General features: G+C 45.9%; 1 protein-coding gene across 1 annotated transcript in view; it reads right to left on the bottom strand.

Moving 5' to 3' along the window:
- The window catches only part of HORMAD2 (HORMA domain containing 2), a 21,587-nt gene that overhangs the window by 4,658 nt on the left and 3,689 nt on the right, over positions 1 to 13,240 (bottom strand). The window contains exons 5-11 of the mRNA XM_031062462.1: positions 12,070 to 12,090; positions 11,372 to 11,389; positions 10,006 to 10,073; positions 6,933 to 7,084; positions 6,070 to 6,326; positions 5,811 to 5,919; positions 4,425 to 4,486 (exon numbers count right to left, since the gene is read on the bottom strand). Coding sequence (XP_030918322.1) covers positions 4,425 to 4,486; positions 5,811 to 5,919; positions 6,070 to 6,326; positions 6,933 to 7,084; positions 10,006 to 10,073; positions 11,372 to 11,389; positions 12,070 to 12,090 — 687 coding nt within the window. The remainder of the gene's footprint in view (positions 1 to 4,424; positions 4,487 to 5,810; positions 5,920 to 6,069; positions 6,327 to 6,932; positions 7,085 to 10,005; positions 10,074 to 11,371; positions 11,390 to 12,069; positions 12,091 to 13,240) is intronic.

Below are 13,240 nucleotides of genomic sequence, written 5' to 3'. Positions count from 1 at the left end.
CTCTTTCTGCCTATGAGGCTGCTACCCAGCAGGTCCTCATGGGATATTAGATGTGTCCAACCTTAATTTATGTGGATTTCTCCAGAGGGTCTGGCTGCTAGACTGCACAGCAGGAACACAAGGAGTGGCAGCCAGCACGGAAGCGCCACGTCTTCCCGCAGATGTCCCTGGGGGAGCTGCCAGGGAATCTGAGGGTGCAAGGGTTAAATCTCCCTGGATCTGTGGGGTGACAGGCCTCACCTCTGCATGCAGAGATCACTAGGAAACTGTTTCCTGCACACTAGACAGGGATAACTCATGGAAGGGATGAATGGCCCCAAGATACAGCTAAGGATCTGACGTGAACTGAGAGAAGCCAGGAATTTCCTGACCTCCCTGTCTCACTCCTCCCAGCATGGCCTGAGCTCACAGGAAGGAGAGGCAAGCTCATCTCTGAATCTTTCTCTCTTCATTGCTTGGGTCTGTGTAGCTTCAACTAGTTTGGAGGAGAAAATGTTCTGGGAACTTCTCATCAGATACACTCTCTTGATAGACAGACAGAGATAAACCTTGCTGCTTTTTTTCTCTTCTGTGAAAGTTCAAGATAATGACATTGCCACAGAAAAATGCTTTCCTATTGCTCTGCACATGGCAGGTTTCATCCTTCAACTGCCTTCTGTCATGGTACTTCTGAATGTGGTTTGCCTGGGAAAAATCAGACAACAAAGGTCCTGATCTCCAGGCTGTTGTTCTGCAGTTGAACACACTTGTGCTGACCTTCACTGCCAGGAAGAAGCTGTGTACAACACTGCAGCTCAGCAGGGCACAGGAGCTATGGAATGGTTTGGGCTGGAAGGGACCTTAAAACCCATCCAGTGCCACCCCTGCCATGGGCAGGGACACCTCCCACTGTCCCAGGCTGCTCCCAGCCCCAATGTCCAGCCTGGCCTTGGGCACTGCCAGGGATCCAGGACTCCCTGTGGCACCCTGTGCCAGGGCCTCTCCACCCTCCCAGGGAACAATTTCTTCCCAATATCCCATCCAGCCCTGCCCTCTGGCAGTGGGAAGCCATTCCCTGTGTCCTGTCCCTCCAGACCCTTATTCCAAGTCCCTCTCCAGCTCTCTTGGAGTCCCTTTGGGCCCTGGAAGGGGGTCTGAGGTCTCTGTCAGGGTAACTGACACTGATCCCTGACACACTAGACAGGTATTACTGCATCATCCATGAAAGTCTGTGTACACAGAGCCTCTTGGAGAAGGAGCACATGGCCAGGTAGCCAAGTCTTCTGCACAAGGAGCAGCAGCTGGAGGCCAGACAGACTGTCCTCTGAGGCCTAAAGCAGCCCTGATTCACAACACTTAGGTATGAACCTCTCCCCAGACATCTCAGCTGCAGACAGCTCCTGTCAGGAGAGGGGATTCACATGGCAGGAGCCTGCCTACAGCAGCCAGTGAATCCCAGAGCAGAACCCCTGAGCCATCCCTGGTCCCACTGGGATGCCCACACAATGCCAAGTGTCAACACTTGTCTCCCTCATGTCCCACAGCAGTCTACAAGCACGGCCAGCCCAGCAGCAGGAGCAGTGTCTGGCAGCAGCTGATGAAGCCAGAAACTTGGGAGGCAGAGCTGCCTGGTGCTGTGCTGATCCAGCCACACCATTCCCAGCTCAGGGCGAGCCAGGGCTCCCTGCATGGCTGCCTCACTGTGCACTGAGACTGTGCTCCAAGGACCACCCCAGAACTTCAGCCCACAGCTTCCTGATGGGAGATAAATGCCTGCAGAGGCGTTCACATGGTCAGATTTTACTCATCTTCCAGTTCTGTTCCATTCCAAACTCATTCCACTGCAACATGTTTGCTTACACGAAGACAAAGCTGACCAAAATCAATTTTCAGGACAAGGACATTCAAGGATGTTCTTTACAAGAGGATAGAAGAGTTTGCTGAGCAGAAGTAATCCCAAATTCAGTGCAGGACCCAATTCTAGCAGATTTCTATTAGTTAAACTAATGGGCAGCAATTCTCTATTTCCCCCAACCTTTCTTAGCTCCTAAAATGCCAGTGGAAAGAAGGAAGATGCACAAAGATAGCACAGGAGGACAAACCCTTGGCTGATGCAATCAGAAGGCTCCTGAAGCCAGGAGAGGTGAGCTAATTTACATGCTGGTGCCTAACTCTGGATGATTAAGTGCAGAGATGCTCTGCTGGGAAAGGGCAATCTCTCATTTGATCCCAAGGATCATCAATCATGAGATGGCAGATAAGAAGCCAGTGGAGTACATGAAAATTTTTCCCCAACCTGCAAAGCTCTCTGTCACAGACTCTCTGTGACCACTCCTAAAGGCCAGCTCCAGCTCTCACTGGGCAGGAAGAGCTGCTTCTCTTTTGGCAGATCCACATCCTTTCGCCTCTCCCATGTCAATTAGACAAAAATAAGCCTTTAATACTTTCCTTCCTGCTTTTCCTGAAGAGCTCTAGGTCAGCAAGATAATGACCAATAAACTCAATTCCAGTTTTTATTTTTGGTAACCAAGCAATCAGAAGGACTCACTCCAGCTGAAGAGCAGAAATGTGCTCACCCACATTTCCAAAAGCAACTTGTGACTGTGGGTAACGGTTTTGAACTCAGAACTTCTTGAATATCAAATCCCTGTGCAGACAGCAATTTTCTGTGACACTCTAAATTGTTCCGGTTCGTTCGGAAGATTTTGGCATTCCCACCCCAACCCAAGAGCTGGAAAACACTATTAATAGTGTCTGCACGGCAGCAAGGTGTTCACATTCACACCCCACCAGGTCTGCTCCTCCTCATCTCACCTACACCTGACCCTGTCAGACAACACCTAACTCACAGACTTCCACCCCAGCTTCTCCTCATTTTTTAGGACAAACCTCAGCCACCAGTTTGGCTTCCTGATTCATATGGAATACACAATGGTCATTTGTTTTAACCACTTCCTTCAGAAAAGAAGGGAAAGTCCCTCTCATATGGAAAAAAGTGTCGAATTTTTATTAGTGCAGGCTTTACAGTGATGATTCTAACTACTGGCTTGACTTTGTTTTTCCCTAAACAGGGTGAAATATTAGCCAGTTTCTAAGCTATGAGGTTTTAAAAATAGCATCAAAGAATACATTAAGAAAAGAATCTCCCAGGGCTTGGGATTTTTTTAAAAGTCTTTGGAAGCACATGATGGATAAAGTGATTCTTCCATTTTTCAGCAACTAATGCTGTTTCCACCACCTTCAGACACTCTCACTCCTGCTACCGAATTCTAATGAAATGCACATGCTGAGAGAGGTGTCTGGTGCTGTGCTGGCCATGGTGACAGCCCCAAAAGAAGGTCAGAGCATGAATCAGTGGGGCAACCATGAGTCGCAAACAAAAAAGGCTCCTGTTTTCACAGACGACAGAATAAACAATGATCAGAAGGAAAGCGGAGGATGTGACACGAAAAAAAAATGTGGTTAAAGTTTGAAAAATACCAGCCTAGGCACACAAGTTCACTTCTAAGATCCAGAGTCAAGGCAAATACCTCACAGATGCCTTTAGAATGACAGGGTGAGCTGCAGTCTGCAGTTGCTGTCTGGGTTAGACACCCCGGGATTCTTTTCAACAGAGGCGGGGAAAATTTTAGTAGCAATTTCCTACTCTCGTTAACTTATCCTGTAAAGATGCAGTTTCTGACCATTCAAGCTCACATGATTCTCAGCTAATTTGAATGGGAGGAGGATCAAGTGGCAAGTCTTGTGGTATTCAGAGATTTGCCATGTCACTGAACAAACCTCTGCATGTGAATTTGGGTTCAGATGGTGACTCAGGGTTTGGCTGGCCAGCCTTCAGGGTGGGATTAATTTTTTACTTATCTAAAACAACCTACCTGGTCTATCCTAATTCTCTGAGTTGCCCCAACAACCATCAAAAAAGAGATCAGTACCTCTAGGGGATAATTCTTCCTAGTCCAGAGGGGTAACCAAAAAGGGATAGGAATCATTAGGTACCTGTGACTCACATGTAAAGAAAGTCTGGAAGCAGGAGGGGAGAGGTGAAGACCATATTAGGCAAAAAATACACCCTTCAGACCTAAAATAGGGTAGTGATTTCAGACCCTTAATCTAAAACCACCCACAGGTAAACAAGCCTGGCTGGGACAGAGATAGGCTCTGTGTGTGTTACTCAGAGGTACCAACTCCAGAGAATAGAATTAAATTCCAGTACTGGGCAGAGGAAATAAACTGATCATGGAAAGCTTCTTCCTAAATGCTTCCAGTTTATGTTTACATCTCTGAGTAAACAGAGTATGTTTACTCTGTAGCCTTTATGTATTGTTACCCTGCACAGTAAATCCACTAATGTTAGTGAATTTTGTGTCATCTTTGATGATGCAATGATCCATGGCAGTGTATTCCTCTGTGCCTGGAGTATCTCAGAACCACTAAAGCTTCCTCACCTCCTGACACGCCCTTGAGCAAGGCATCCTGTCTGTCTCCTTGATTCCTCTCTTCTTGCTACCTGCAACCCAAACAGCAAAGTAAAATTAGCTGCAAAGTGCTTAATTAAAAAAAAAATAAAAATCTGGAAGCCTGACTAAACCACTGAGGCAGAAATCCCATGAAATTGTGTAAGCTTTGCTCTCAGACACTGCCAGCAGTGGCAGTTTATTCCTAGAAAGAGAGATTTCAGCATGAAGTGTCATCTGAACATCAGCTTGCAGCAGCTCTATCAATTAAAATCTCCCTTTCAACCTGGATCTAAGAAAACAAAGCTTATGTCTAGACATGCCCTAAGTGTGAGGGGTGGGGGAAAGGAGGGGAGATCTCCCCCTGGTTAATATTTATTAACCTTTCAGACAGTTTCAATAAAATTTGAGGGGGTGTCCAAAGTGTCTCGGTGTCATGAGATGAGGCAACTGTTTAGAGAAGGAGGATCCTGTAAAAATCCCCAGAGCAGCAAAAATGGCAGGATGAGTTAATTCCTTATTAGTCATGGGGGAATCTGCAGGGGAAAGACCTGCAAAGGTGATTTCACAGGCAGGGAAGCTGCTCTATCCTACTGCCTGACAATCCCAGGAATGCTATTTACCATTTTGTCACTAGATGGTATTGTTCCACAGGCTATATCCCAGAGCCTCGAAGGTCAAACAGCATGGTATAGCACAGGCTGGGTTGATTAAAGGCACAGAAAAGGCTTTTTTTTCTCATGTATTTTAATGTAGCTTTTCCCACATGGAAGTTATTAGCAAAAGTCAAACTGTAACAGCTAAAGGAAAAGAGCTTTGTTGAACATGGAGATAATGTAACTCAGTTTTGATGATCTGGGCATTCCCTCCATATCTCAAAAAAACTGCTGAGATAAAGAGGTACAAAGATACTGATACAAAATCAAATGTTTCTGTTAACAAACCAAGCATAATCAACCAGTCCTTTGTTACAGTCCAGTCTGACCCGACACAAACAGCCTGACAAACTTTGCTCATCCAAAACTTAAATATTAGAGAATCACAGAATCATGGAATGGGTTGGGTGGGAAGGGACATTAAAACCAGCCCAGTGCCACCCCCTACCTGGGACCTTCCACTGTCCCAGGATGCTCCCAGCCCCAATGTCCAGCCTGGCCTTGGGCACTGCCAGGGATCCAGGGGCAGCCCCAGCTGCTCTGGGCACCTGTGCCAGGGCCTGCCCACCCTCCCAGGGAACAATTTTTTTCTCTAATATCTCAAATAACCTACTGTTATTAACAGCACTGAAAGACCTTACCCAGGGCATTGTGTGGAATACATTATGCTGGGATATAATCAGGAGCAGAAGCTCCTTCAGTTTTAAAACTGGGCATTTACCTTTATCTTCAAGGCATAAAGAAGATGCTTCTGTTTTTCTGCCTGGATGGGTGTCACTTCTGTCCCCTTCATGCTCATTTGAATCTGCTCTGACAGGGCAAGGGTGATTCTGTAAAACAAATGATGTTTTGTCTTAACATATATAACCTAAAAAATATACCCAGGTCGTAAATCCATAAGGAACATGTTTCTTTTAAGGAGGTTTTTGCTAGATAAATTCTATTCTTCTGGAGAGAATCAGATAGAGCTATTTCTATACCTTTGTGCACTCCTCCTCCTCCTCATCTTCCTCACAGTCCAGCCCTTGGTGGGAGATCTCAGTAGGGCCATTCTTCTGGATCAAGTTGCTGTCAGCCTTCTTCACCCTCTTCTTCTCAGTTGTTACTCTGACTTTCATGAGGTGGAAATCAGTGGAGACTGAGCCCACTTTCAGGTTGATGGGATCCCCAGCAAACAAGAGGTCACCAGGGCTGTCATCTTCCTTGAAGCCAGGGGGCTGGTAATCCTTGGGAGTGACTGCACAGGGAGAGGGAACCCCATGAGGTCAGGGAAACTGAGTTCCATCTCTCCTCAGTCTGATTTAGAAAGAGCAGTTATGAACCAGCTTCAAGTACCATCAACTACTAAAAATATTCCAGGTTTTTTTGGGTTTTTTTAGGAGGAAGGGAGAGAATGCAAAGAATAAAATGAGCTGAGCAAATGTTATCAGGGAGCTCAAAGAAAAAATTACTTTAGGATGCTGAGATACCAATAAAGTGCTGGAGCAAAACCTGACATTGCTTGTTCCTTAAGGAAATAAACTTAAAAAAAAAAAAAAACCAAACCAAAACAAAAAAACTCCCAACAAAACAAAACAAAACAACAAAAACAAACCAGGGAAGAAGGATTTTTCCCTTTCACACCACATAGCTGTACTTCTTATATGGATTTCAAACCTTTCCTAAAAACATCTGCCACCCCTGTGCATCAGAAAGATTTACTGTGTTACACAATTTCTCAGTGCTATCAGCCAACAGCTTCTCCCATCTCACCTTTTCTATGCTTTATTTTATTCACAGGGCTCACACTTATTACAGACACTGATGGAAGTCTCCCCCAGGGCACACCCTGCTCTCCACCTACCATGGTTGTAGTAGAGGAGTTTCATGCTCAGGGTGATGTCATTGGGCAGTGGCCCCAGGTCCTGCATGAGCAGGTACAGGGTCCTGAGCAGGAGCCTGCTGGCATGTTTGACATCCTTGCTGCACAGCCCAGCCACAAACTCCCTGTGGTTGCTGCAATGGAAGAAGAATAATGGATTTGTTATCCTCAGTCATGAATATTCACGATCCAATTACACACACAGAGCACCCACTGACTTGTCTGAAACCACCAGTGACAAAGCTACAATGTCTTTATGTGATTTCCAGATAAACAGGGAAGTGAAACAGGCTCCAGGGATGGGGTGGCATCCCCAGAACACCCGCTCCAAACTCAGAGGCCTGGCATTTACATTTGAACAGACTTCGGAGCTGGGGCAACCATTATACAAATGTCATGACTCACTTGTTTGAACATGATTAAATTGGATCAAAGGACCATAAAACAAGTGCCTTTCACCTAAGCAATTTCAGGAATGAGAGGAATGAGTTGAGGATCCCATCTAAAGCCGATTCATCACAGGGGCTATTTTCAAGTCCATTCTGCAGTTTTTGAAGAGAAGTGAATTGCATGTTCTCACTCAATTCCATGTAAGAAAAAGCAGCTCAGAGGCACATTTTTCAGCAGTGACAAAGGGGCATTCCTCTCACTTCCTTCACCCATCCAAATGTCAGCTGGCTGCTCCAAGCCAGCAGTCCAGACAGAGACCCATGGGTGACATGAGTGGGATGAATGGCGCTCCAGAGGAGTTTGTTTCTCTTTGATTAAAACTGAGGTAGATGAGATGAGCAACTCAGAGCCAGCCAACTTCAGAGCAGATGAATCACTGGGTGACTAAGGGACCTGAACTTCCCTAAATTTCAATGAGAAGGGGTCATAAAGATGTGTAGCTCCTTCATTACGACCCCTAACAGTATGTGTGGGCTGGAGGGTGCACAACACAATCATCCCAAATTGCATCAAAAGCAGTAAAAAAGTAACCCAAGAATATCCCAGAGTAAAGCTGACTGACTGACTCCCAGAAAGGAACAAATTAAGAGCAATTCCCCCTTCCAGCTGAACTTCTTTGGGTCATGAAAGTGGGGTGGCTGTGGAACAGCTGGACTCCCCAAGGTATGGAATCACAGCATCATTTAGGTTGGAAAAGACCTCTAAGACCATGAAGTCCAAACTCTGTGGTATTAGATGTGCACTGTGGTCCTTGATTAAATCCTGCATGTTCAGAAACCTACAGTGAGAGGATAATGCTGGCAGTGCCTAAGGTGGAATATCCATCACCATTACAAACTGTGGGATTAGCAGATGAGAAATGGCAAAAGGGAAGTTCATAAGAAAAAAAGAAACGAGATGTCCATAGGAATTAACAGGTCAAGCACTGCTTCAATATGGGAATAAGACTGAGAATTTGATGCAGGAGGGAGTCAAAAAGCAGAAGATAAGGAACAGAACCTTGGAAGGAGTGGCAAGGAAGTCCTCCAAAATCTGTTTAAAATAAGGCAAGGACCATTTAGGAGAAAGTTTCCCCTTACCCCTTGGATGTGATGCTGCAGCCTCACAAAACCTTTCTCCCAGAGTGATTAACTCCGAGTTTGCACAGGACAGCTGCTGCAGGTGTAAAAGGCAGCATTATCAGCTGAAGGAGCTGATAGCAAAGATGACACAATTCCCTGATCTGTGCCAGAACTCTGGATTATTAAAGACTGCAGGGACACGCATGAGCCTGCCACAGCACTGCCAATCCCCACGGAAACAGAGCCCAGGAATCCAGTGCCACAGGCTCTGGAGCCTCAGAGCACATTCAAGCATGAGAGGAAGATGGCTTGGCCTCTCCCTGGATCACACAAAGGACACCCAAGCTCCATGTGGGGACTGTCCTTATTTCTAGGAATTAATGAGTAAGGCTGATTAAAACCCCAAAGTACTCAAGGACTATCTATTATCCTTCAAATCCCAGATCTCCTCTTCCCCTCAGTGTGAGGACACTGGACAGCAGCTTCGAAGCAGAAATGGCGGGCACAGCCAAAAAGTCATTCCAGAGATAATTCAGATTTGCCCAAAAGAAAATAATTTTGCCTTATGGTTAAAGATTATTTGAATGTGTTTAGAGAAAGAGCAGCTAAGGGCACACTCCAGGAGTGCTGGGGAGGAGCTTCCTGAGGAGCACACAAGACAGCAGAGCTCTCTTGCTGTCCACGCAGGTTCCAAGATCCATCTTTCACCAGTGCCAGCTGCAGAACAAAGTAAAAACAGGTTAATAATTTTTCTTTGCTTTGGTTATAGCAAATGGCCTTTGATAGCATTTATTTGAAGCTCCACAGGATTATGGCCTACTAAACACAGCTTTAAATACCTAACAGAGAGTGCCAAAAAGAGGCAAAAAGCTGCTTCTTCCTGCCACATATTTTGCACCATCAGCTCAGGCACCCTAAGTGAAAGTTCTCTCAGGTCACCCACACAGGGCTGCTCAAGCAGAACACACGTATGCAAATGCTCAAGGGAAAAAAAATCCGGGGCACAGGATCGTGGTGAAAGGGCTCAAACTGAGCAAGTTTCATCTGAAAGCATGAGGCTGCCTGGTGGAAGTGCAAGAACACTGGTTGTTAGCTGAGACAGCAGCAAGCTCAACAACTGGGCTGGTTTCTGCATGGCTTCCCTGATGAAGCACCACTTCTGTCAATTGTCCTTGGCTCAGGTGTACTCTGAGGGCCTCGTGGTGCTGTGAAAGAGCATTTCAGCTCATCCTCCCAGCAGTTCATACCCTGTAAGGAGAATATCCTCAACTCTGATGGTATTTACAGCTGCTGAATGACTTGGACCTGCTCAAACGACAGAATCACAGGATGGTTTGGAATGACCTTAAAGCTCATGCTGCTCCCCACCCTGCCATCTGCACAGACACCCTCCACTAAAGCAGGTTCCTCCATCCAACCTTGCTTTGGACACTTTCAGGGATGGGGAGTCCACAACCTCTCTGGGCAATCATAAAGTGCAGCTTCTTAATGCTTCAAGAACACAGTTTTTAATGTAACCCTGAGAAATCAACCCAAATCCTTACCTGCTGATGTCCATCTGGGGCACCTTGTTTTTGTACTTGAATTTGAATTGATACATTTCAGTGACTGTCTAGAAATGTAACAAGAGAGAGAAGCAGAAATGGATCACTTTGAGAAACAAGATGTGTCCAGCAGTGCCCTGAGCTTGGAGAGTCCTTTCACACTCTCTGCCTTTCACACAGAATTTATCTAGTGACATGCTGACAATTTTAACTCTGTTACTGCTTGCACAGGCTTTGGCAAATTCTCTTAACAGCTGCATCTTACCTAGCACCGAAAGAATCACAACAAAATCACAAACTTCCTGCCTCCTCCTTCCACTTCCTCTGTGGGCCTGGCTTTCCTACTTCAGTCTCTAGCAAGGCTCCAGGGCTGGCCAGTCCTCCCAGTGTCCCTTGCTAAAGGAAAACTGGGAAGCTGCTCAGGTGACCAGTGCCAGAGGGAAGCCTGGCCCCGTGCTCTGAATGGGGACAAGGGCCTGGAGGACTCTTCCCACAGGGAAATCCAAACAATATTACATGGGAAATAGCTGAACTTCACTGGTCTCGGACTCTCTTTGAGGTAGACAAAAATAGTGGATGATTTTCCATTTAAAAGAATTAAAGAATAAAACAATTAGGAAGAACAGACAGCTTCCCCCCAAGAGAAAGGGTCTATTGTACACCAATTCCATGCCTATAATTCACTTTTTCTGGAGACAATGAGGTCGATTAGTAGGAGCTCAGCTGAGGTCTTAACTCGGAGCTTTCCTTGCAAATCCCAGCCTTGGCATGGCTCAGCTCCCGCTCTGTCCCCAGACTCTGAGGTGCCACACAGCAGAACTGGAACCAGGTTCAGATGCAAAGGGTCTGAAGCTGTTCTCTGATCCAGAGCGTGGATGCAGACCCTCACTCCTGGATCACACACCCCAGGTGAAACCAAACAGAAACACAACAGGGAACACAGAGAGGCCAAGGACAGGCACCACCCAACACACCCATCCAGGACTGAAGGGATTCCTGACTTATGTCCTACACCTCTCTGCATGACAAACCAGATCTTTTCATCAGAGCTGTTAAAAAGGTGGTTTGCAAATGAGTAATGTTGAATTTCCCATTTTTTCTCTTTGGGAAAAGAAAACAAAACTGTGAACATGCCCATTAGTTGTCTGCTAACATCCCTGCCTGAGGCCCTGGTGGGCCCTCAGCCGGGTGTTTGATCACAGTGCAGCTCACTGAGCTGGCACTCTGGAGTGAAGGCACAGGAACAGAAATGGGGTCACCAAGGAGCTATGTCAGGGTAGGACTTAAGCCTCCACTCCACTCTGAATACAAGTGTACTCACCCATGTCTTCAGCTGCCTCAAAGATTAATTAAGACTCTTTCTTACCTCGGGATTGGTGTAAATCTGTTACAAGAAAGCACAGTGAGGACATTCTCCCTGGGACAACTTGAACCAGTGACTAACAAGGATTTTTCAGTTTACAGCAGAGACTGTGCTATCTTTAGTGTGGGATCAGAGAAAGGAATGGCTGGGAAAGAGCCTTCTTCTATCTGCAGTCAATACTTACCACTTCAAAGACAGGTGAAGACACTCATGCGTGCAATACTGGAGGAATGAGGTTAATTCCCATTCCAGCCCTCACAGGCAGCTATTGATGCCTGGGATTTAACTGCTCAGATGATGTACAGGGTGGATGGTGAGCAAAGCTCCTGGTGCTTTGCAGGGGGCTGGGGCCAACAGTGAGAACAACCAGTGTGTGGTTTCTCCAGGATCAGATTAATAAGGAGGACCCCTCTGCAGGGGGAAATGGAGAGCACATGGCAGCTTCCATGACAGGAATCACTCTTAGAGTTTAAGGAGACAAATAAGGCCTCAGTCAGAAGTCTGACGTGCTGAGAAAAACATTCCCATGCAGCCTTGAACTCTACATTTACTGTATCTAAGAAAGGTCACAGCTCTATTAAAAATCACACACATTTTGGCTTCTCCTTAAAAAAGGCACAAGTGGGTTGACACAACCTTGACTCTGTATCTCTTTCAAGCAGGGGAGGGGAGAGAAAACCACTTTGTATTCATTTACTTACTGCAAGGACAGCCACGTGTAGCTAAGGAGAGAAAACCAAAACAAAACACAAAATCAACATCTAACCTTAGCGGGCAAGGAAAAGCAAGTCCTATCAAACCCCGGCTGCCTACACAGGGAGAAAGAATAGATACAGTCAACAAACCAGGAGTTAAAACCCTTTTTGCAGATTCTTCCCAGCACAGCATCAGCAACACCTAGTGGCCAGTTTGCCTGGCTTGACACAGTTTCCCAAAAAACAACTCCATGCTCAGTAATCTCCCTTGGGACTCCTTTCAAACAAATCCCCAAATACTGGTTTAAAACTCTTCACAAGAGCACCCATCCCTACTGAAGGTTAATATTTGCTTTCTGCTAGGAAATTCCCCAAAGGTATTTAATTTATACTCTATCAAGGAATTGCACATGGGACTGCCCTTAAAAACAATCTTATAACATGCATTAAATCCCTCAGTTTTTCCTTAATCCTTGTCAAACAATTAATTTATGTCTCACATGAATAACAAAGGGCTAAATACCTCCTAGAGCTGTCAGCAAGCAATAAACTGTGTTCACAACACTGTCAATTGTGCACACTGACAGCAGTACTGATGTCTGAGGAACACTCAGATCATCAGTGCCAGAAGAACCAGTGCTCCACCTGGTCTGGAGGAGCTGGGCTGGTGAACAGTGCAGACACAGAGCACAGCAACTGGTGCTTTTGCCTGTGCAGGGCAGCTTTTATGTGAAAATCAGCAAGGAATATGAGCACTTGCTAGCTGGTTCTGTCCTGGAAGCGGTTACATATCTTATTTGGTGAATTAAGGGGGAAAAAAAAGGGATAAATTCTGAGCCTGAGAGAAAAGCCAGGAGGGTTAGAGAACATGAGATGAAGGGGAAAGATTAGGGGAAAGGAGATGAAGGACAGCAGAAGCACAGAACCTCTCTCAAGAAAACAAAAACAGGAAGGAGATCCAGATCTCAGCTCTGCCTGGCAGGATCTCTATCAGATGTAAGAGAACACAAATGTAGAGCACAGAATTAAGGAAAATCCATTGCAGGCTGCAAATTCGTTCCCACACCATGGACAGGAGAGCCCAGAGAAAGTGGACAGGATTTGAGCTCAAGGCATAAAATCCCAAATCTCATACTCAGGGCAGGGTCTTTCCCCTGTCCCACAGCTGTAAAGGTTT

The sequence above is a fragment of the Geospiza fortis genome, unplaced genomic scaffold, assembly GCF_000277835.1.
Source record: "Geospiza fortis unplaced genomic scaffold, GeoFor_1.0 scaffold224, whole genome shotgun sequence".
Classification (NCBI taxonomy): Eukaryota; Metazoa; Chordata; class Aves; order Passeriformes; family Thraupidae; genus Geospiza; species Geospiza fortis.
The sequence above is the reverse complement of the archived record's forward strand: the minus strand, read 5'-3'. Positions and strand labels throughout refer to the sequence as shown.